We start from the raw sequence: 25,646 nt of genomic DNA on the forward strand, positions 1-25,646 counted from the left end.
CTGTGTGTGTGTGTGTGTGTGTGTGTGTGTGTGTGTGTGTGTGTGTGTGTGTGTGTGTGTGTGTGTGTGTGTGTGTGTGTGTGTTCTGTGTGTGTGCCTCACCACCGCCTCCATTACTACCTGCTGTGTGTTCTGTGTGTGTGTGTGTGTGTGTGTGTGTGTGTGTGTGTGTGTGTGTGTGTGTGTGTGTGTGTGTGTGTGTGTGTGTTCTGTGTGTGTGCCTCACCACCGCCTCCATTACTACCTGCTGTGTGTTCTGTGTGCGTGTGTGTGTGTGTGTGTGTGTGTGTGTGTGTGTGTGTGTGTGTGTGTGTGTGTGTGTGTGTGTGTTCTGTGTGTGTGCCTCACACTATATCCGCCTTCTCTCAGTCTGGATTCAAGTCAGCAGCCACCTGTAAAGCGAAAGGTGTCAAAGACATCTATCTTAAGGTTATTTACATAACCCGGCTTCCATGATTAATATGAGCGAGATGTCGTTTTTCTTGTTCTTTTTTTCCCTTATTTTTTTAACACTGAAGAAAGCAACAACAACAAAAAGCTATGTCATTCAGAACAGTGGCATTCATACAGCTCAGTCGGGTTCAACTAAAACATATCATGGGTGACCAGGCAGCAATGGGGGGGGGGGGGGGTCCATTTTAGATACTAATATACTAATATACAAATATACTTTGGGTCTTCTTCAATCGCCCCATGTAATGTGTTTGATGTTGTTGTTGATCATTACTGTATGATGAAACCAATGAAATCATGCCCTCTATTGGCTTAGGACTGAAGTGCCCTTTTTGATGTTGTCTGAGGTATAAATAGGTGATGATGTCACTAGCTGTGTCACATCAGTGTCCTGCTGTGCATGCCCGCTGTTCTCATTTTGCTGCGATCCCTGAGCTGATTTTGTCCCTCACACTCCATCTCCGATCTGAGATCTTATCTCAGATCTTATCTCAGATCTCAGATCTTAGATGTAGAAGATGAATTCGTTTTCGTCTGTCCCATTTTTACTTCCAGCAAATGTGTCATCAAAAAGGTTATTGTTGTGTCTAAATCCCCTCTTGCATTGATTTCCTTCTTAATCCATATATGTGAGTATTCTTGTGACTAAGTAACATGAGTCTGCAAATTTATGCAGCTTCGTTTTGCTCTATCTTCTGAAGAACATTTTCATATTCATGCTTACCGTACGCATGCTTATGCAAATCCATCAGGCACCACGATGTGAAACCATGGTTACCTCCATCTGCCTCATAATTACTAACTGTTATCTCTTTACATAGTATCTCTGTTCTATTCCTCTCAACCAATCCATAAGGATTATTCGATTCCATTTGGAAGCTCAATGGAATAATAAATCCCCCTCAAAACCAAACAAGAGATTGTGCTATTTATATTTTGCATGCAATCAAGTGATTGAAACTGAGCCAGCCTCACAGCCAATCATCTGAGCTGTCTTCCTCTCCCCAGCTGTTGCTATGTGTCCAGCACCCTGATTGGCAGAGTTGTCATGTGTCTTCCCGTGCAGCCGAGCTGTCGTTCCGATGGATGCTGAACGAGTTCCCCGTCTTCATACCGTTGGACAGGAGGCGCTTTGTCTCCCAGGCGACGGGCAACCTCTACATCTCCAAGGTGGACTCCACGGACAGCGGCAACTACTCCTGCTTCGTCTCCAGCCCCTCCATCTCCAAGAGCGTCTTCTCCAAGTTCATCCCTCTGGTGCCCCTGGCTGAACGTCAGTGCCTCAACTTCCTGCTCCACACTTTCTGTTCACTCCCTAATCTCCAGTCCTTCCATACATATTTATTTATTTATTTATGTATGTATGTATTTATTTATGTATGTATTTATTTATTTATTTATCTATCTATCTGTGTATGCACTGAGCTTAATAATATCCCTTATTATAACATAACATTTGCTAACAAGATATATTGTTATTTATTTTTTTGTAATAACTTTTTTTAATGTGTTCTTTTTTGTATTAAGAACCTTCAATTCTAGAGCAAAATGCTGTTATTTCAAACTCAATGAACGCATTGATACAACACCACTGGTATTGCATCACCTTACATTAACAGGCAATAGAGAACCGCAGGAACGAGTCTGGAAATCATCGATGCTAACAGTCCTGGTTCTTCACTGTTTTCGCCTATGGGAGTTTTGAATGGGTTTTTGGCGCGATGCTTCTAATAATCTCTCTGGGCAACGCTGGCTTAATCAAACGCGAACCAGTGTTTAGTAATATGATCTTCACACATGAGGACCACTTTTATGAGTTTTGAAGCTTTTACGTGCCGTTAAAAGGGCGGCTAGCTAGCAAACGGCTAAATGAGACTACACTGTTGAGTCGATGGGGATATTATACGTCAATAACGTCACCACTTCAAAGGACGAACACGGATATTCTCTTTCCCTCACCTGTTCAGCCCCGTTCAGCCCGGGGTAATCAGTGCACACATCAACAACAGTCCAGGTTGAGTGCTGACGTGACGTGGAAGCCTATGCGACAGTGTGTAGTTCTGGATTAGCTTAGCTCGAGCTTTTTACTTCTAGGGCTCGCATTTACGCTACAAAACTCATGAAAGTGGTCCTCGTGTGTGAAGATTATCCGACTGAACTCTGGTTCGCGTTTGATTAATCTTGCGTTGCCCAGAGACCGTATTTGAAGCATCGCGGCAAAAACCCATTCAAAAATCCCATAGACAGAAACAGTGAAGAACCAGGAAGTCCGGGACTTCCGCGTTCTGACTACAAAAATACGTCATCCCTGCGGCTCTCTATGTACACCAGCATATGTTACGGCTGCGTTGCGGATCCGGCAAAACTGCTGGATCGACTCTGGCCCATGTTAATTGATGGGCGATATACATGCGGTACGGAAACATTGTGCACCTGTTCTATTTTTGTGGGATCCCGCATACGTCTGACAGATGACATGAGTGTGGGTCCTGTTCACAGAGCCGTACCACATCTGCTCCGGGAGCCGGTGTACATTAGCCCTTAGAGAGGGAAACATCAAGACATGATAGGAAGTGACTCTGCAGTATTGTGGCTGATAAACGGTTTGCTTTCTCCTGCGTTCGATATAAGATATAGTTGATCATAAAATAAGATAAGGTCATGATGACACTGTTGTTGTTGTTGTTTGATAGATGCGATCAAAATTAGCTGATGCTTGGAGAAGCACTCCTCACATGGTAGAAGAAGGCCACCCAAAAAACCGGCTTTAAGACAGAGCCAGCTCCCTACAAAGAATAAGCAGGAAAATCAACACAGTCTCCGGAGATGGAGAGAGACCACAAACTAAAGTACTGGACCTTTTGTTTATTACTGGTTTGTGTGTTTACTGGCTCTAAGGAAAGAGTGAAAAAAAATACAAACCAGGCAGCTATTTCTGCGTTTTCCTTGGGGGCCTTCCCAGAGTCCATCAATTATTCCCTTGTTTAATGTGGACTACTTTCAGTAAGCCCCTCTCTGAGTTTGGCCAGCTTCACCTGTGGCAGACACATCCTGAATGGTGGTCAGGACGCAAACTAGAATGTTCTGTTCCATTAAAGAGGTCAGAGGTCAGGGCTGCAGCTCAGCTGAGGGCTTGTTTGCGCTCTCTCATGCGTACGTGTGTTATGTGTTATGACTACTGCCTACAATGTAGGCAATGTAGGCCCTACATGATCAAGCTAGAGAGACACCCTCTGGGTGTGACGTGGCCCGTATTTAACTCAATTTGTACAATTTGTGTGTGTGGGTTGGGGGGGAGTCAGTGAATATGTCTATGAATTTGTCTGCCCATGTCTACTTGTTAAATGCGACACGTGTCTGCACTATGTGTAAGTAAAGTAAGCCAAAGTGTGTGTAAGCAACTTTGTCATCAGGGCTAAACGTCTAAACTGAGCCAAGCATTCCTTGCCTCTAGCTTAAGTGCAGCATCAGACTCACCCAGCAATTGATTAGCCATTTAAAATGAGGCTACTGGTGTTTAGAAGTGAAACTTTAGTAGCTTTTCGTAGATGTCTACATCTTTAGATGACGTCTTCTGGGGTATATGAGAAAATTAAGCATTAATATCTTGTACTTCTCCGGTGTATATTGTTGATATTTACAGCTGTTGTGCAGATGTATTGTTTTTACAGTAAATAATATGTCATATATTATTTACTGCTTAGTCGAAAACCACCTAGTGCTCATTGGGTATACACAGAGTCCCACTGCATTGCTCACCTAAAAAGCCTAGCCTTTGGACACTGTCTGTGTGCGTGTGCGTGTGCGTGTGCGTTATGCACCTGGACAAATATTTGTCCTTTGGTTAATTCTTCTAATTAATTGTGTGTAACGCACCTGGACAAATATTTGTCCTTTGGTTAAGTCTTCTAATGAATTAAAATATAAACTAGGAATTTTCCAACCACTGTTTGACTCTGGTCTAGTGGCTTAGGAGTGTTTTGACCAGGTGAGTCACTTCATGTGGTTTTCTTTTTCCTTCCAGGTCCCATCAGGAAGTATCCTGCTGACCTCAAAGTCAAGTTCCCAGACACCACGGCTCTGCTGGGGCAGAACATCACACTGGAATGCTTTGCTTTGGGCAAGTAAGTATGGGCAACAGTGACTGTGTTCAATGGAAATAGTTCAATCAGGAGAGACTAGAGACCAAAGGATGAATAAAGTGATATTTATTACAATAAAGTGAATAATTTACGACAGAAAGAATGATGAGAATAAAGTATTGTTATTAGTCTTTGGCGGTTAGACACCGCAGGGAGATCTTGAGAGAGCAGCACCAGCCCAGATCAGCATCCAGATATATCCCCCTGCAGTGTCTAGATACTGGTGGTGCTGGTGATCTCCTTCTGAGACTCATGATGACTCTTCCGACTGAAGAATGGGATAGGACTGCGATGACCGGGAGGAGAAGGGGAGGAGGAGGGTGCGAGCCTGACAGCAGCGATGATTGAGAGGCTGAATGAGACAGAAACAAGCATATTTAAGGAACCCGCCTCCAAGCAATTGGCTTATGACTGGGTTGTGGAGCAACGTGATAGGCTTACACTGGAGGTGCGTAGGGTGAGAGGTGATCAGAGCAGTGATGTGACACTATGCAATTGGTTAACAGAGACTGGGCGGCAACCAGCTGATTGTTCATTGAAACCCGGAAATTGACAGCTTATTATGATCTTGTGAGTAGATTGAAGAGTGGAGATATAAAGTGAATTAAGGAAGTGTAAAAGATATTATAGTCTTCCTGCTTGAACTTACGTTGAGAACTACATTTAGACTGATATAGTGGGACATTAAAAATCACTTATTTACCAGTCACTATGTCTACTAGGATTCAGGTATCAGTTTTAGTGTGCCATGGACTAAATGCTGTTTCAGAGACTTTTAAATTCTGTTGGGGCGGAAAGGACTCCTAGTTATTATTTTGACATGAAAAGGTTCAGATTGAAAGATACTGGATATTACTACAGCATATCAGCTTTACACATGCCTGGTAAAACCATCCTGATAACATCAGCTCACATTCTGTTGCACTCTACGTACATTACAGTATCAGTCTGGACTGAGCCACTTACATTGACTTCAGTGGGCAGGAGTACTAACTTTGACAGGCAACTCCTTCAGCCAATCAGCGTCGCCCATTCCAAATCCACTCTGAAGAATGGCGAAAATGTTATTTTATGTTGAGAAACTCCACTAGTGCATACTCTTGTTCTTGTTTAATTGTTGCTATTGACTCTATTTCTGCAATAACTGCACTTATGGCTGTGTTTACTCTAGGGTACTACGTTAACGTTACCTCGTTGCTGAATCGGCAGACACCGTTACTGTTTTGCCAGCGGCATCCCTGATTGGACGGTTAGATTGTCAATTAGGGCTCACGTCTCTGATTGGCCCGGTTACGTTCTAATTTCTGGAAATGGCCGGGGACTGATCCGTGGGGCCAAACAGAATGTGAGCTCATGTGATCAGGATGGGTTTACAAGGCTATAGCTATAAGTAGCTTCAGTCCAGAAGACATATTGATCGACCCCTCATGACATGCATAGTAAAAATTGGCCCACTCTCTTCAATACACATTCTTGTCACACAGGTGAATGAGTTCTACTGTAGCACAGCTTTTTGAATGATGACTTCAGAGCAGTGATGCATATTAGGGCTGTGGCGATTCACTTATCTCCCGATTCGATACTATCACGATTCTTGGGTGCCGATTCGATTTATATTGCGATTCTTAAGTATTGCGATTCTACGATTATTGCGATTCGATATTACGATTTATTGCGATTTTTGTTTATTTTTTTCTTTTCTTTTTTCAGTTTGTTTGCTTTTTTACACTAGATTAGAACATGGGAAAAGTTGAATCATACACTAGAGACTGTATATTATATATCATGAGTAGGGCTGGGCGATATAGTTAAAAACAGGGGCGGACTGGGATCATAATTCAGGCCGGGCATTAGATACCAAGCAGGCCAGGCCGATATGGGCCGACGCGCTTGAAATTTGGGCCGTTTGAAGCCCAATTTGGGCCGTTTGAAGCCAGATTTGGGCCGTTTGAAGTCCAATTTTACAATGAGATGCACCCACTTTAACCCTGAAGTGTACGGTAATTATTACTTCAGACTAACTAATAAAGTAATAAAACCACTAGTAAACCAGTAGGCGGCGCCTGGCCTGCTGTTCAGTGAGTGGCCTGACTGCAAGCACCCAATTTATTTATTTTTTGCGATTAACGATTCTGGAATAAAAGATCGATTCAAAAAATCGTGACATTAAAAATCGCGATACTTAGGTGAATCGATTTTTTTCCCCCACCCCTAATGCATATGCATTGCATGTGTGTGTGTGTGTGCCATCTCCTGTCCACCATCTCCTGTCCACCCCCCCCCCCCCCCCCCTCCCCCAGCCCCATCCCTGAGATCCGCTGGAAGAAGTTGAACGGACAGCTGCCGGCCAATCACGAGGTGCCGCCGCCGGGCGCTCACCTGCACCTGCACAACGTGCAGTCTGAGGACGCGGGGACCTACCAGTGTGAGGCGGTCAACTCCAAAGGAAAAGACTACCACACCGCACGCGTTTCTGTAGAAGGTAACAGGCCTATTGTCTGTCTTCACTGCTGACGGCATCGATACGCAATCTTAAAATGATTTCCATGGGACGGACGGACACACACACACACACACACACACACACACACACACACACACACACACACACACACCTTAGGAGCTATGCCAAATTCTATGTCAGCTGTTTCTACCATTCTCAGCTAGCCGCACTGCATGGGATGGTTCAATCCAAGATTGCCATCATTCTCGCCAATAATGCTGATGTCTGACAACTTCCCCAGTCAAATACAGATGTGTTGTCTCAGTCAAATACAGATGTGTTGTCTCAGTCAAATACAGATGTGTTGTCTCAGTCAAATACAGATGTGTTGTCTCAGTCAAATACAGATGTGTTGTCTCAGTCAAATACAGATGTGTTGTCTCAGTCAAATACAGATGTGTTGTCTCAGTCAAATACAGATGTGTTGTCTCAGTCAAATACAGATGTGTTGTCTCAGTCAAATACAGATGTGTTGTCTCAGTCAAATACAGATGTGTTTTTTCAGTCAGATACAGGGGCCGGTTGCACCAAGTGGTCTTAACTATGCCTGGTCGTAACTCCTACGTCGGTCTTAGTTAAGACCAGTCTTTAGAGTGGATTTATGCCTGTTGCACCAACACGGCTTACGTCTGGTCTTAACTATGCTGGTCGTAGCAATGCGCGTTCATGTGAATTGCCAGGGAATGCACCCTGATTGGATGATGTTGCAAAAATGTGCCTCGCGACCTGCTTGGAGCGCACTGTGCCACTACGCTCTATCAGCCACTACTGTATGTGCATCACTACACCCTCCCTCCTCCCACCCTCCCTCGCTCCGGGGGAAAAATGGCGGCGATTGAGCCAGACAGACAGTCTGAATGAAATTGAATGTAACGTTCCCAATTCTATGTATTAGATTCAAAAAAATTAACGGCAACATTTGGGAAGGCTAAGCCACACAACTTTGTTGTAATCTAACATCATGCTTCAAAAGACGGAGAACTGGCTGTGTTACGACGATGACGGTAAGGACTCAAAAAGGTCTCCGCTGATAAGACACGGATATCTCTGTTACAGGCAGGCGCTACACCTCCTCCTGACCAGGCGTAGGAGTTACGCCTGGGCGTAGTGAAAAGAAGGCTTAAGCCGTCTTGGTGCAACCGGCGTAGCTGTTAGGTCGTAAGGTTATGACCAACTTAGCTTAAGACCAGTGTAAGACCAGTTGGTGCAACTGGCCCCAGATGTCTCAGTTGGTCTCATCAGTGCCGACTGTAGTGCAGCTTCTTTAGCTTCAGATCTAACAGCTATTGCAAATTTAATGCCTCACATATTGCCCCCTAGATCATATATTATTCAGGAGCTTTGTAGCTTTTTCATTTATCTTCTCAAACAAACACTGTAACACGTATCTTCTTCGTCCGCAGCCTTTCCCGAGTGGGTGGAGTACATCAACAGCACAGAGAAAGACATCGCTAGCAGCTACGCCATGTCCTGCGTAGCCAGCGGCAAACCCAAACCGCACGTCCGCTGGCTGAAAGACGGCCTGGCGGTAATATTTCAAACCCATCAGTCTTTATTGTCCCATAATTGAGCGATTTGGCTGCAGCTGTAAAACAGCAACAGAGAGCCAAAGTGGAACGTCACTTCCTGCTTCAGCACTGTACCAGAGATTTTCATCGGCCATTTATTTTCCCATAGACATTTCGTAAAATGCTTATAATAAATAGTTTTACTGGTTCAAAGCAAACGGTTCAGATATATTTAGAAACAGGAGAGATCGCACAACATTTCACTCGGACCAAAACGTTAAAAAAAATTCGGGTTTAAAGAAAATATTTTTCCGATGTTTTGGTCCGAGTGAAATGTTCTATGGTCTCTCCCGATTCTAAATATAGCTGAACCGTTTGGTTTGACCAAGTAAAACTATTTTTTATAAGCATTTTACAAAATGTCTATGGGAAAATAAATTGCGGAAGAAAATCTCTGGTACAGCGCTGAAGCAGGAAGTGACGTTCACGTTACCTCTCTATAGTAAAGTACACACACAGACCTTTCGTTGCAGCTCCGTGAGGCCCCTGAGATCCCATACCTGCCTGTCCGTGGCGTGCCAGCCGGGGCAGTTGGGGCGGCGTTGCGGGGTGACAGGCGGCTGGCACTGTACCAGCCGGGGCAGTTGGGGGCGGGCGCGGCGGTGACAGGGCACACACACACAGGGCACCGTGTCAGGGGGAAAGTGTCTCTTGTTATTGAGCGGGTGGTGCCAGTGTGCGTTTGTGTTAGCCCTCTATAGAAACAGCTGTCACCGCGAGCGCAAAGAGACCCGAGAGAGTAGCTAGCAGGTAATGTCAGCGCCAGCGTGTGAGAGAGGCTGTTTGATGCAGCTATGCTGCTCAGTACATCGTTAGGCCTTAACGAGCTCTTCTTAACGAGCTCTTCTGCCAGTCAGCTTAACCTACAGGTCATTGTCATCTGTATTTCTGTGGATGTCAACAATCAACATTTTCATTTTAGTTCTGTGCTTAGCAAGATCATTTGAATCCCATCAAAAGAGTGAAATACTTCATATACTGTAATATGTGAACTTGTATGCAAAAGAAAAAAAAAAGTGAAATAATGAAATGTTAAGGTAAGGATCCTTTAGGAATAAACAACTTTTATTTTCTACAGTACGACAGGAAAGAGCTGAAGTTCAGCAGCTTGACGTTTGAGGAGTCGGGGATGTACCAGTGCATAGCAGAAAATCACCATGGACTCATCTACGCCAACGCAGAGCTGCGTGTGATTGGTGAGTCGAAGCGCATTGTCAGATTTGGAAGAATAACTTTTACTCAATCATAAAAAAGACAAATAATTACCATAAAGTTAGCTCTATCAGTCACCGTGGCATGCACAATATGTGTTAGAACACTACACATTTTTATGAATGTAAAATGTGTCATAAATGTATGCATGTATGTAATGCATATTCTAGTCCGTTTTGTGATGAATAATCCACACTGTCCCGTCTCAGCCTGCTCGCCCACGTTTGAACACAACCCGGTGAAGAGTGTCCTGGGGGCGAAGAACGGCCGGGTGCTGATCGAGTGTCGACCCAAAGCAGCGCCGAAGCCCAGCTTCTTCTGGAGCAAAGGCACGGAGCTGCTCTTCAACTCCACCAGGTGGCCCCCTCTCTCTTACTACGATCAAGCAGCTTACTTTTCACCTCTGTTCTGTCAATATTATACACATTTTTATTCATTCATTCTAGGGATGTCACGATACTAGAATTTCCACTTCGATACCGATACCCAGGAAAATATCGATACTCGGTACCATTTTCGATACCACGCGGCGAGATGACAACAACACATCAAGAGGCATAAAGAATAAACAAAGACAGATGGACGCTTCTCCATAATCTAGGCCTGATAAAACTCATTACAAACTTTGACCTGACACAGCAGAATACACCTGCTCTCGTCATCAAGTCAAGTCAAGTCAAGTTTATTTATATAGCCCTAATTCACAAGCATGTCTCAGAGGGCTTCACAGAAAGTATGTCTAGCTGATTCTAGCTAACACACAGTAACAAGAATATACAGAATAAAGATAACATTTGAACATTTGAAGAAAGCAGGAGAGTGGAGGAGGGAGGGAGAGGGAGGAGGGAGGAGAGGGGGGAGGTGGGGAGAAAATAGGAAATGTGGAGAGGTGGGAGGGCGCAGGGGAAGGAGAGCAGTGGGAATGTGAGAGAGGGGAGAGGACAGAGAGGAGGAGAGAACAGAGAAGGAGAGGTGGAAGGGTACAGGGGAGGTAGAGTAGAGGTAGGGTCTAGGGTGGAGGGAGGGAGGAGAGGGGGGAGGTGGGGAGAAAATAGGAAATGTGGAGGAGGAGAGAACAGGGGAGGAGAGATGAGGGTGCAGGGGAGGGAGAGCCAGGGTAGGGGTAGGGTCTAGGGTTGGGGGAGGGGAGGGAGTAGGATACGGGCCCGGATTAGGGCGAGGGTGGGGAGAAATGGGAAATGTGGAGGAGGAGAGAACAGAGAAGGAGAGGGTGCAGGGGAGAGAGAGCAGGGGGAATGTGAGAGGGAGGAGAGGGCAGAGAGGAGGAGAGAACAGAGAAGGAGAGGTGGGAGGGCGCAGGGGAAGGAGAGCAGTGGGAATGTGAGAGAGGGGAGAGGACAGAGAGGAGGAGAGAAGAGAGAAGGAGAGGTGGAAGGGTACAGGGGAGGTAGAGTAGAGGTAGGGTCTAGGGTGGAGGGAGGGAGTAGGATACGGGCCCGGATTAGGGCGAGGGTGGGGAGAAATGGGAAATGTGGAGGAGGAGAGAACAGAGAAGGAGAGGTGGGAGGGTGCAGGGGAAGGAGAGCAGGGGGAATGTGAGAGAGGGGGGAGGACAGAGAGTAGAGGTGCAGGGGAAGGAGAGCAGGGGAAGAAGAGCAGGGGGAATGTGAGAGAGGGGGGAGGACAGAGAGTAGAGGTAGGGTCTAGGGTGGAGGGAGGGAGTAGGATACGGGCCCGGATTAGGGCGAGGGTGGGGGGAAAATGGGAAATGTGGAGGAGGAGAGGACAGAGAAGGAGAGGTGGGAGGGTGCAGGGGAAGGAGAGCAGGGGGAATGTGAGAGAGGGGGGAGGACAGAGAGGCAGAGAAGGAGAGGTGGGAGGGTGCAGGGGAAGGAGAGCAGGGGGAATGTGAGAGAAGGGAGAGCAGGAAGTGGCAGGGATTCAGGAAAATAGGGGAGAAGAGGAGAAGGAGCAGAGGGGGGGGAGAATGAGGAGAGAGCAGGAGAAGGGAGGGGGGGGCGGTGGGATGTGGGGGAGGAAAGAGCATGGAAAGAGAGGAGAACAAGAAGGGGGAAGAAGGGAAGAAGCGGGGAAAGGGGGAAAGAGAGGGGGGGGGGAGAAGATCAGACAACTGACTACTCTAAGCATTAACCAGAGCTAACTGGGACATAGTATCTAGCTAATCTACAGCCTAATCTGGCCTATCCTACCCTGCTCTAGTCTGATTTTAGCCTGAACACTAACAGGTCAGCCTTAGGCTGTAGCTAATCTATCGCCTACCTAAGCTGTTCTAAACCAACCGGCAGCCCTCGACCAGTGATGAAGAGCACCGATGCCCCCCGACCCGGCCCCCGCCCACATATGGCGTGGGAGGGAAGGCCAGGCCGGGACACAGCGGCACCCCCTCACCCCCAGTGAACGCAAGAAAACCTTTCCACCATATGGATCGCCGCATGGATTGCCCCAGTGACTTGGCTGAGGAGGAACCTTGTGAGGTCGTTGTGCTAGGGGCCAACTGCTGCGGCCCAGGCGGACCCAGCCCCCACGCGACCCGCCCCCCCAGCCCCCAGCCACCAGCATAGTGACTGAGAGCGTGAGAGCAGGCCACGCGGGGGACGGGCCCACCCACCAGGCCACAGCTGCGGACCCCCATCTGGGGACTCCCCTCCGAGACAGGCCGAGAGATGCCGGGCTAAACCATGCACAGAGTTTCCGATAATGAAACTCTGTGAATGGTTTCAGCCTATCATAACACAGCAAATTACACCTGCTCTAGTCATCAGCCTATCAGAACACAGCAGATTACACCTGCTCTAGTCATCAGCCTATCAGAATACTTTGAACTTGTTGAAGCAAAAGATACCCACCAATGACAGAGAGGGAGAAATCAGTGGTATGTTTGATTTTTCATTAAGAGAAAGCACTGCTGATATTGATACAGTTGCAAATGAGTATTGTATCCATTTCAAATTTTTAGTATTGATACTTATCGATACTATCGATACCTGTTGCAAATGAGTATTGTATCCGTTTCAAATTTTTAGTATTGACTTTTATCGATACTACCGATACTTTTGACAACCCTAATTCATTCAGAAAGGCTGGTCTCTTACGGCAGACATGTCTTCTTCTGCTTTTGTAGTCAATTCTAAATGCAAGCGTGTGTAGCACAGCGTCTCGCCTGCCTCCAGAGCTACTGGAGATCCTGCTCAATCTACCAGATGCCAGGATGCTCTCTGACTGCTTCTGTTTGCCAGTAGACGCTGCGCTGTGTGCTGCTCGCTCTCTGTCAGTGTCTGACGTTAAGCACAGTGTAAAAGCTCATCAGCCAGGACAGACAGGGAAAGCCCAGTCCTGTGCTCCTCACCGACAAAATAAAGTCTAATCTGCAAGAACCCAGTACTGAACCATCACCCCCCCCTCTCTCTCGTCCAGTCACCACTCACAGGGCTCCGTGCCGGTTCCGGTTCCCGAACCCAAATTTGAACCGGCCAGCACGTTCAGACCGAAAAAATAATTGGTTCGGAACCTGAACAGTTGGTTCTCAGCGGAACCAAAAAATTGTTGTTTTTTCCTTGGGAACCGTGACATCATCAGTGGGCGTGTCTCATTCTAGGCTGTGAAAACGAGCAGGAAGGAGAAAAAGGCAGTGACAACATGGAGAAAAATAATTTGCAGTGGTCTCCTGAGGAAACCAAATGTTTAGTGGCGATTTGGACATCTACCGAATCTCAAGAAAAGCTAGAAGGCAGTACAAGAAAGAGCAAGTCGTATGCCGAACTTGTGGAAGAGATCGCCAAGGCTGGGTTCACTCGAACGCCAGACCAAATAATTAATCAACTTAAAAAACTGAAGGACTACCGAATAATGTCTTCCCACTTTGGTTCCACTTAAACTGGTGTGAACACAGGCTGGTTCGCCAGAAAGCACCAAGGTTCTGAGACTCCAGAACGGAGCCAGAGCCAGAACCAGAACCGTGTCTGTCTGAAAGCGGTAATAGGGGCTTCGCAAAGAGGAGAAGCAGCAGCCAATTGACTATGCAGCTATTATGCCTCTGAACACTCACTATGGTGGCTGTCTGCCTGAGAGAGTGTTTGAGTGCTGACAGAGTGACTGTCATGATGCTATTTGACATAATAATGAAATATGCAGAGGAATCAAACATGGCTTTGCCTTGAGCTCAGTTGTCTTCTTGCAATCCCACAATACTCATGAGGCTTTCAATCACTTTGAATCATCTGCACTATCAGTGGAATAACACACGCTGGACTTTTGACCTTCAGTATCTTCTGCTGAATATTTCATAGCGTGTATAGCTCTCTCTCTCCTCAGTTACGTGGTGGATTCATCCTGGTTGTTCCTCCTCAGGGTGCTCATCCGGGAGGACGGCAGCCTGGAGATCGTCAACGTGACGCGGGCCGACGAAGGGAGGTACACCTGCTTCGCCGAGAACGACCGGGGCAAGGCCAACAGTACGGGCTCTCTGTCCATCACAGGCAAGTTCCAGCTAAATTCATCCTGATAGTGTCGGTCACACAACCGTGTCCTCCTGATCTCCAGCCGTCAGATATGGCTGAGTAATGTCTGCCCCTGGTGGACAATCAGTCGCTCCTCAAGGCCAAAGACCAAAACGGTCGACTTTAGATATAGATCAATCAAGATGAGACAAGGTCTTGATATTCACCCTGTTCAATGAAAAAGGAGGAGAGGACTTGAGCGATTGAATAGCTTACACCGGTAATGGCATCGATAGCACTTTCCTGTTTGTGTTTTCCTTTTTGTTGACATGAAATAACAAGCTGTCAAGCGTCTTTACTTTTCACAGTTGATCTCCGGTTGTGCTGGATGTACAGCTCTTTTCTGCCCTCTGCTGGACGTATGTGCATATTGAGCTACTCCAGCCATTTCTTATTAATACCACACATATCTGTCTGCTCTAGGACCCTCCCATGCTCATACTACACACACACACACACACACACACACACACACACACACGTATGTATATATATATATATATATATATATATATATATATATACATATATATATATCACATATATCACGTATATATATCACACGTATGTATATATATATATATATATATATATATATATATATATATATATATATATATATCACATATATCACGTATATATATCACACGTATGTATATATATATATATATATATATATATCTGTACAAAACAAAAGAAGGTACCACCGCACACTGAAGTAAGGCTTTACTGTGATTTATTCAGCAAACGACGCGTTTAGCTGTAGCAGCTTCATCAGGTTTGCTCATGTGGCTGTGCGTGGGGACTCTCCTTTCTCTTCATATATATATCTGTATATACACACACACACACACACACACACACACACACACACACACACACACACACACACACACGTATATATATATATATATATATATATATATATATATATATATATATATGTATATATGTATATATATATATATATATATATATATATATATATATATATATATATATATATATATATATATATATATACACACACTATTTCTTCTACAGATTATTTCTGCAGCATAAAGTGAATGAAGTCCACAGCAGGTAGCTGCTCTCAGGGGCTGGACACGTCTCTTTCTCATCACTTAAAAAGCGGAGCTCCCATGATGCTCCTCTCTCTCTTTCCCCCCCAGATGCCACTAAGATCACCCTGGCCCCGTCCAACGCTGACGTCACAGCAGGCGCCAGCGCCCGGATGCAGTGCGCCGCGTCGCACGACTCCTCCCTGGACATCACCTTCGTCTGGTCCCTGGACGGCCGGGTCATCGACCTGCACAAGAACAGCCAGCATTACGAACGCACGCCGGTGAGAGGGGCACGCTTTTTTTTTACACAAAATGTTTTACGTTTTTTTTTTACATTTTTTTGCCATATTTAGAGGAATATCTCATTTTAAATTAAGATTAGGATACTGTTGTGATGTAATTATTCAGTATTTTCTCCTTTTCTCACTCATTCAGAGCAAAGAGGGCGATATATAGCATGATGATAATGCTCTATATCTCCCTATTTGCTCTGAATACACCAGTTAACATGACACAGACTTAACATGATAGGAATATTATCAGCAAACTTAATGACTAGACTAATTATTCTGATCTGAATGGCATATATCAAGAAACTCCTCTTTTTGCTGTATAGTGGGAGGTGCATTTTTGAGTAGGCTATTACAATAGCATGTCAAGTTGAACATTTTGGCTTGATAGTTCACTTTCGACCTGACCACAAAAACTCCGGGGCTCTAAACTTGAGCCTGGAGTTCATCCAGGTGAAATCATATAATTAGGGAAATTTGAGGTCCGGTTGTGATGTCCGTAGTATTTTCATTGGAAATACCTGTGAGGGAAAAGTACAGCCTGTTTTCAAATGAATGCCAGTCCAATAGCCAGTTAGCATGCCTTCCCAAAGTATGGCAGACTAATGCTGCTGGTGCTCTGGATATATCAGTTTAATAGCAATTTCCGCTCCCATCCATTATCAGTGACATGACCCACTCTCTCCCCCTAGAGCCGCGCTGCTAACCATAAGCAGTGGTTAGCATTTTTCATTTTGTCTCTCTCCGCCTACTGGCCAAGTGCCATATCACCGTTATGATTGATGATAGCCCATTTCTGACCCCTCGCAAGAGTTATTTCCCTCCTCGTAAAAAACGGTATGTCCCCATTAACATTATTTATGTGGTATCAACTAAAGCCAATATGACTCATAGACAGTGAGTTAAGGACAGCCATGGACGATGGGACCATATAGGTTTTCATGAGGGTTTTCTTAACCTTGGTTTGGCTGCCGGCAGCCAGAGACTGCTGCTCTCTCCTGTAACAAACACTGTGTTGTTGACATCTCTTAACGAGACGAGGGTTGATAGCGCTGCGGCTAAAGCTCATTCGTGTTCACCTAATTGGATGCTAAGGGTTGATATCTTAATCCCCCTGGTCTTGTGGTATGACAAGCTAAGCTAAGCTATGCTAACTAGCTATTTGAGCGATTGGATTGAGAGGTTTTTTCCATAATTCAAGTTGATGTTTTAGGCCGAGCGTTGAAATATGACCACAGTGTTTTGACGCGTGCAGATGCCATATCATGCATGCTGTCGTGTGTGTCGCGTTGTTTTGTCTAGAACGGAAGCTCAAGTGGCGAGCTGCTGATTAAGAACGCCCAGCTGAACCACGCCGGACGCTACAGCTGCACCGCCCAGACCCCCGTGGACAACGTCACCGCCTCCGCCCACCTGGTCGTCAGGGGTGAGCCATGTGACACTTTCACATAAAGACACACTCATACTACATACACACAACACATACTCTGTCTCTAACACGCACGCGTGCGCGCGCACACACACACACACACACACGCACGCACACACACACACACACACACAAAGATATTGTAATACGAGAGAGAATTAAGTCGTTGACAGAAAAGTGAGAGAGAACGTGAGAGATGATTGAAACGAATGCTCCCACCCTCTCCGTCAAGCCTGTAACTTATTCCCAGTCTGCTTTTGTATACTTGATATTCAATATAATCCCTTGTAATACCACCCATGTACCGTATAGAGATCCTAGCAAAGGGGTAAGTGCAAAAAATAAAGTGCAAATACAAATCAAAGTGTACATTTGTACGTCCTGTTGAGCCCCACTCAACTCTTAACACAAGCGCTATAGAGGAGTGCCACAGGTTATTCCTGCACATATTCATTACAATATTTCCCCCCTACTTTTATTGTCAGACCATGAACATACTGCTTGAAAGCGTGCGTGCGTGTGTGTATGTGTGAGTGTGAGTGTGTGTGCGCGCGCGCATGTGTGTGTGTGAGAGAGAGAGAGAGAGAGAGAGAGAGAGAGAGAGACATAAGGCTCATGTACATGTTCTCCAGTGTGTGTGTGCGCGTGTGTGTTTGAGGAGAAGTAAATCTCTCCAAAGTTACCAGACCGTAGCCGCTTTCGCTAGGATAATCTGTCAACCCCAGGCTCCGAGAGAGAGAGAGAGAGAGAGAGAGAGAGTGCAAGGAAGTGAGAGAGAGAGAGAGAGAGAGAGATAGAGAGAGAGAGAGAGAGAGAGAAAGAGAGAGAGAGAGAGCATGCTGGAAAAAGCTATGGAAGGAAATGCCTTATGTCCTCAAGCTACGCCGCCCGCAGGAGACGCACAACACACACACACACAACACACACACACACACACAGAGAGAGAGAGAGAGAGAGAGAGAGTGAGAGAGAGAGAGAGAGAGAGAGAGAGAGAGAGAGAGAGAGAGAGAGAGAGAGCATGTGTCAGAGAGGTTGCAGAGACTGCAGCCTTGACACACAACACAAGCTATCTGCTGCTTGCTTTAATTGGCCAGAAACACTTCTCTAACTTCTCAGGCCAAAGATAGCGTATTGAGATGCTGATACACTCTCTACAGTTTGACTAGAAATCAGGAAAAGTAACAGTGATAGGTACAGCTGCAACATACAGTAGTACACATAAGCCTATATTGTCTCCTGAACTTATTACATTGTTAGGGGGATGTTGCTCTCATTGCAAACCAGGTCAAATTTCTCCCCAACAAACATTGCTGTTGTCCTGCTCCTCCCAACAGTCACCTGGCTGGAAGAGAAATGATTTGGCCCAGAAAGATTTTGCAGGGACGTTTTTAGTTGAGTGCACTCTTGAGTAGGGATGTTCATCAGTTATCGAAAATCGATAATTGATCGTTAAGGAATGGAATCGATCATGTGGAATTTTTATCGATTTTGTTATTATTAAAAACAATTTTTTTTTTTTTTTTTTTTGCGGGCTAGGTTTGGGTGGAATTCGTTCCTCCTCGCCCCACTCCCATTGCACAGCCGACTAACGTGAGGTGGAGCTTCATATAGTCTCTAGTTTTCTGGCTGGGCACGGGCCTTTGTGCCAACAAAACTGTTTTAAACATGGGGATTTCACACCGGCATGCGCCGGGGACAGCAGAGTGTTGGAGAGGAGACACATTGAAATAAAGAGTTCATTGAGGAGAACATGTTGTCTTTCGTACTTTCTGCCATAGGCATTCATTTTGTAAAAAAAAAATATATATATATATTATTATTAATATGATCGATAATCGATAATTGATCGTTAATTTTCCCCGATTTTCGATAATGGAAATTTTTCAAAATGAACATCCCTACTCTTGAGCAACGTGGGGGCTTTTCTTAATGATGATGCTGTGCTTTCATCAACAGACAACAGACGCACTAACCGACATTATGCAATGAAATGTGACGAGCAGTGGCTTCGCTACCCTTTCATGAAAATGGAATCTTTAGTCACCCCATATTTTAAAACCAACGCCACCATATTTAGTCGCTGTCTGATGCTTTTGAATAGACGAGAGTGAAGAAACCCGAAGCTCCACACTTGTTCTCCATGATGAGTGAATCATCTACTGTAATAACACTTTGTAATAACACCAAAATTACTTTCGGCCTGTATAACACGACCGATTTCTATCTGTCACCACCACCGTTTGAACGCAGAGTGCCGCTGATTGCCGTACTTGTTCCTCCGACCGCATCTTCCGCAGTGCGCCTGTCTGTCTGTGTCATATACCGTACTTCACCTCCCTCCTGGATGATTCACCATGCTTCACTGTGCTCACCCTCCACTTCCTGATGATGAGTGGGGAGCTTGCCTTACAGCTCTCTCTCCCTGCGGGCCCCTGAAACAGGCCTAAGTGTTGGTGGACAAAGGCTCTCTTCAGATAGGAACCCAAGAGCTCGATCCGCCAGTGATCCGGTTGCCAGTGATCCCTGCCGTGGCCCTGCTCCTGCTGCTTTCCAGAGCAGGTGTTGACAGACGGCCAGGTGAAAAACGCGCCCCGCGGACCGACTGCGACGTCTCCCAGAGTGGAACCCAAACACACGGGGGCCTGGGCGGCTCCTAATGGCCGTGCCAAATGCCAGCAGTCAGGAGCGCAGAGAGGCAGAGATGAAAGACGTCCATTTATCACGGGCGCACATGAGGAAGGAGATCGGGCTCGACGGCGAGGTTCCTCCGAGCCAAACACACGGCTCTGCACCTGTAGCTTGTTATTATTAGGAGGGATTTTAGAGAGGCGGACGAGTTGTTTTCGTATGCCCCCGGCGGCGTCAGTGTTGTGGTAGTTTTGCGTTACACTCCAGCAGGGGGCGGTATTCGAATGTGCGGCAGCTGTGATGACTCCGCTGTCTGTCAATCGGGAAAATATTCACGGAGGGTTATTGAATTTTGTGGTTGGGCTTTGTCAGTATCTCCATTCACAAACAGAACGTGCCCTGGCACTGAGCCTTATCAATCCAAATACAGGGACTGTGCCAAACATCAGGGCAGAGAAACATCCATCTTTTTTGTACCCATATCACACTGTGTCGGGTCCTTACTGTATATGGAAGTGTAAAAAAATAAATCCTTCGACGTTTCACTGCTACAGTACATCTACGCTGTCTCTCCCGACTCTTCAGAAAGGCTTACGGGGCTGTGTAATCGCCTTAGTTCTCCAGGCTCATATTCTGTGACAGACATGAAGAAGGAAAAAGCAAATCCTGGCTGATTTCTGCGGCTGTGGGTTGGACGGGCTAGCCCTGACGCAGTCTGTCTTTTCTATTAGGCCATCGTTATGCTCCAAAGAAAGAGTCGAGAGGAGCCGGACGACCAAAGAGAAACACTGGACTCAAAAGCTTTCACCTCAGGCTTAGCTAATATAAGCTCAGGCTTAGTTAAGATATGTCAATGGGTTCTAAGCTCTAATGCCTTGATGCGTCTGTCTTTGTCTAATGTCTTTTAAAGAGCCGAACTAAACAGTGGAAATGTGCCGTGTTTGACGTGCATCTAACAGCTGTCTTTGTGTCTTTGTGTCTTTGTGGGGACTGGCATTGAAATATAAAGTTGTTTAGAGGCTAAGGACTCTCGCCAAGACTTTCCCCACGAGCTTGAAGGAAAATAGAGCGTTTACAAATACTTTGCTTTAGGCTTGCTATATGGTCTATGGTTTTTGATGCTCCGTGACCATTATTATTAGTTACTTTGGAAGGATTCTTCATTGACCGTTTTATTATCCTTTACATTTTTTCAACACTTGGACAACACACATCCATTGCTACCAAAGGCGATGGGATTCCAAGCAAGACACCCCAACTTCAACTCACTTCCTGTCATTTTGTCACGCGGGTTTTGACCATGGTTTTCCACCGACACGCCCACTTAGGAGACTTTCAGCAGGCCCGAGTCTATTGGAGTCAATGGGAGAAGTGAACGTGATCTCAGATTATGACAGATTCTTTCGCCCCCATAGTCATCAAACTAAATATTCGTCCCATTTTCCGAAGCCACATATCTTCTGAACACTCTGACACAAAAATGGCATTTTTCAGACAGACCGATCAGGAGAAAATTGAAATAGTTCAAGACCTGTCTCTGTCTCAGCAACACACTCTCGCGAGATTTTGCAACAGGAACTCACGTTGGCACGTTAACTAAAGCTACATGTGAAATCCGTTGATATAGTAGCTAAATCTGAGGTTGGATTTTTTTTTTTTTTTATCTAATAGTTACAACTATATTGAGCTAACAAGGGGCAGCTTTGTGTTTATATGTGTGGTGTTTGTGTGGAGTTTGGGAACTCACGATCTCTATTTCAAGTTAGCTTGCTAGGTCAGCACTAACCCCGCCTCACCAGGCACAGTCCTCTCACAACACACTTCAGGGGAGAGGTGACCATGTGACCATTTAGGAGACTTGCCAGTACCATTTGTTAGAATTGGCGGAGCCTGCGGTGACGCATCTCTATAATAGACTATCTCTGTTGCTACTTGCATTGCATCAGTGTCTTCCTGAAGGACATAATTATACATGAGCTTGAACTTCCTGACCTTTAGGTTCAGGGACAGTCTCACAAATCTCTGTAGTTCTCTCATAATTCACGTTTCAATTCCTCACCCATTTAACGACCAAATTAGCTCCTCTCTAATGCTCCTCCTCTTCCCCACCACCAGGTCCTCCCGGCCCCCCGGGCGGGGTGCGCCTGATGGACACCACCGACAAGAGCGTACGGTTGCAGTGGAGCCGCGGGGCGGACAACCACAGCCCCATCTCCAAATATACCATCCAGTACAGGGACTCCTTCTCCAAAGAGGTCTGGAAAGACGCCACGACGTGTGAGTAATCCAGCCCCACTGGCTGCTCAAATAAACAGTGCTACCTTCAGGCTGCGCTGGCTCTCTGATGCTATAATAATTTGAGTCACGCTGCGTAGAGATAGGCCTACACGGCGGTTGATGTTTCTTAAAAGATGGGTCAAATATAATTTCGCTCAGCCACAGTCACTCGAAATATAGGAATGCGTTCCAAAAATGGACATTCATTGTTGTTTTAAGGATATTTCTGTTCAGCTGTGGGACATGAGTGACTTGTTCTGTATGTATAATGTTTTAACATACCGTGCTAGTCAACCTTTAACTTGCGCTGGCATGGGAAAATGACAACTGTGCATTTCTCTCTAGCTCCGGCAGACGTTGAGGGGAATGCCGAGACCGCCACGGTGGTGGAGCTGTTCCCCTGGACAGAGTATGAGTTCAAGGTGATGGCCACCAACACTCTGGGCACAGGAGAGCCAAGCGGCGCGTCGGCGAAGGTCACCACCCTGGACGCAGGTATGGCTCGTGGCCTGGCTTTGGGGCTACCATGACCATATGGATCATGAAGTCCCCCCTAGGGATGTTCATTTTGAAAAATGTCCATAATCGAAAATAGGGAAAATTAACGATCAATTACCGATTATCGATCATATTAATAATAATATATTTTTATATATATATATATATATATATATATATATATATATATATATATACATATATATATATATATACAAAATGAATGCCTATGGCAGAAAATACGAAAGACAACGTGTTCTCCTCAATGAACTCTTTATTTCAATGTGTCTCCTCTCCAACACTGCTGTCCCCGGCGCATGCCGGTGTGAATTCCCCATGTTTAAAACAGTTTTGTTGGCACAAAGGCCCGTGCCCAGCCAGAACACTAGAGACTATATGAAGCTCCACCTCACGTTAGTCGGCTGTGCAATGGAGTGGGGCGAGGAGGAACGAATTCCACCCAAACCTAGTCCGCAAAAAAAAAAAAAAAGATTAATTAATAATAACAATAATCGATAAAAATTCCACATGATCGATTCCATTCCTTAACGAGCAATTATCGATGTTCGATAATTGATGAACATCCCTAGTCCCCCCCCCTCAATATTTGATTATTATTATTATTTTTACAATATACAAACGGGACAGACGAACAGGCTCAGACACAGGAAAAGAAAAGAAAAGAAAAATAAATACATATATTATATTCAAATTACACCGTGGTGGTTACTAGCCACATAAGGTGTTTATGTGCTTGTAAGAGATATTACGCATGCGATCCCACGCAAGGGGTGCATGAAAAACCAGCCAGGAGAGTCACCTGTCGCCCTCATCGAAGTAGGCTAGAAACGGATCCCAGACAGCCGAAAACGTATTGACTGAGACGGAAGTGTCTCCATCCATAATAACAGAAGTCACGTCCGTCAACCACAATTGAAAAGAAGGTGAAAATGGGGGACTTCCATTCCTTCAGAATGAGTTTCTTTGACGACAGCTGTCCCCTGTGTGATCATGACGTTTATATAGAGGGGCTTTCAGAAGTCAAGTCAAGTCAAGTTTATTTATAAGAAGGAGTCGGTCACTTGAAAAGGTCATGGAAATGCGGTGTGCGACGGGTTCAGCACTTTCCATCCTAATAATGTCTCCATCATCGTTCTATTATAGTCCTGTTTACTTACATTAAGCAGCGCAGCAGGAGAGCGAGTCAGCAGAAATTCCATAGTGCTGTACTTCCTACGGCGGGACGCGTCGCGCGCTGCCAAACCCGCCGCCGCATGAACCTCGACAAATGAGCGCTCTGCTGAAATTGTAGCCTGAAATTCAATTATGAAATGGAAATCACAGGCCTACACACAGTAACCTCTCTTAAAATAATAATCTGAGCCATTTGAAAGTGAGCAAGCTTTAGACCCCGCGAGGCGAAAGAAGAGAAGCGCCCGCCTCCTCGTCTCTCCTCTCCGCGTGGCAAAGCTCCCGCACGAACGCGGAGGTGTTGCACTTGGCACGGCACGGCGACATTGATCTTGGTATTCTTCAGAGGAAGGATGGATCCGGTAGTGCAGCCAGCAGGGGGAGATAGGTTACGGGCCTGTGTGGGTTTGGCCTCCTTGTTTGTGTGGACTCTCTCAACATGTGGGCTCAGAGCTTGTTTGGCGTTTGCCGTCTCGTTGTAGTTCCTGTGGTGGCGCCCTCGGACATCGGCGGGGGCGGAGGGACGAGCAGGGAGCTGACCATCACTTGGACGGTAGGTCTCTCTTCTCTCTCCGCACGTTCCACCTCTTCCACCTCTCTCACTCTGTCGGGGGGGGGGGGTGTGGGGAGGGGAGGGGGGGGTTCATGAACTCAGCAAACCTGACGCACACGGGAGAAGCGGCCGTGCTGCTCTTTTCAACAGAGGTTTGAGGTTATATCCTCAGAGCCAAGTTAAAGGAACACTCCGCCCATTTTCAACCAGCTTTGTATCATTAGAACATCAGTAGTATATCAGAAAACTGTAAACGGTTTTGAAGTCTGTCATTTAATTTGACAGTTATTGAGTGTTAAAGTGTGGACCACACTAACTCAAATTAATAACTCATTAACTCAAATCAACTCTCAATAACTGTCAAACTATTCATCATTCATCTAGTTTGACAGTCATTGAGAGTTGATTTGAGTTAATGAGTTATTAATTTGAGTTAGTGTGGACCAGTGATGTCACTGGTCCACACTTTAACACTCAATAACTGTCAAATTAAATGACAGACTTCAAAACCGTTTACAGTTTTCTGATATACTACTGATGTTCTAATGATACAAAGCTGGTTGAAAATGGGCGGAGTGTTCCTTTAAAAATAAGCGGGCGCAAATGCGTTCATATTTTACACTCGTACTTTCCTATTCCCTTTGCGAGACAACAGTGTGTAGCGTGACGACAGATAAAGATAAATCGTTTTTTTTTTTTTTTTAAGAACTTGAAGGCAGCACGCCATCAGAACATCTAGAAGGGTGAAAAATAAACTTGTCAGTTGAAGTGCTTTTTGTGTCTGTAGGTAATCTCGTGCTTTATAGCCGTCACTGTCTGTCACACACAAACACAGTGACTGAGCGGAGGCATTATCCTGCACTCTGCTGCTGTAGCATGTGATAGATTGACTCTCACAGGCTTCTTGCTTTAAGGCATGACAATCAATTGCTGAGCAGCAGCTGCTGGAGGAGGAGGCCATCATGTTTAGAGGTTACCCTCTAATGCGGCCATGTCTCACTGGACACATGGAGCGAGGATGAAGCCAGAGTGCCAACACAGGAAATGAGGCATGAGGAGATAGATAGAGAGAGAGAGAGAGAGAGAGAGAGAGAGAGAGACACTCACAGAATGCAGAGTCATCCTAGAATCCACTGCACAGTATGCAATAGGGGTGCTCCGATCCGGCTAAGCCACGATCCGATCCAATTCCGATTCCTGGGGTCACGATCCGATTCCAGAATCGATTCTCGATTCCAACGATTCTCGATTCCAACGATTCTCGATTCCAGAATCTAGAATCGATTCTCAATTATGTAGTTTTATATTGCAATAACACACAAAGGTAAATATAAGACAAACAATGACAAAACATTCAACT

General features: G+C 45.6%; 1 protein-coding gene across 1 annotated transcript in view; it reads left to right on the top strand.

The window, feature by feature from the left end:
- cntn1a (contactin 1a) overlaps positions 1-25,646 on the top strand; it is a gene marked incomplete at its 5' end in the record, with an annotated part of 68,019 nt that overhangs the window by 30,574 nt on the left and 11,799 nt on the right. Inside the window, 12 exons of the mRNA XM_083663000.1 lie at positions 1,520-1,726; positions 4,478-4,577; positions 6,896-7,077; positions 8,502-8,626; positions 9,745-9,862; positions 10,088-10,235; positions 14,208-14,335; positions 15,529-15,701; positions 17,013-17,136; positions 21,883-22,044; positions 22,390-22,539; positions 24,216-24,286. Coding sequence (XP_083519126.1) covers positions 1,520-1,726; positions 4,478-4,577; positions 6,896-7,077; positions 8,502-8,626; positions 9,745-9,862; positions 10,088-10,235; positions 14,208-14,335; positions 15,529-15,701; positions 17,013-17,136; positions 21,883-22,044; positions 22,390-22,539; positions 24,216-24,286 — 1,688 coding nt within the window. The remainder of the gene's footprint in view (positions 1-1,519; positions 1,727-4,477; positions 4,578-6,895; positions 7,078-8,501; positions 8,627-9,744; positions 9,863-10,087; positions 10,236-14,207; positions 14,336-15,528; positions 15,702-17,012; positions 17,137-21,882; positions 22,045-22,389; positions 22,540-24,215; positions 24,287-25,646) is intronic.

Source organism: Poromitra crassiceps, assembly GCF_964638095.1.
Source record: "Poromitra crassiceps genome assembly, chromosome: 30".
NCBI classification, from domain to species: Eukaryota; Metazoa; Chordata; class Actinopteri; order Beryciformes; family Melamphaidae; genus Poromitra; species Poromitra crassiceps.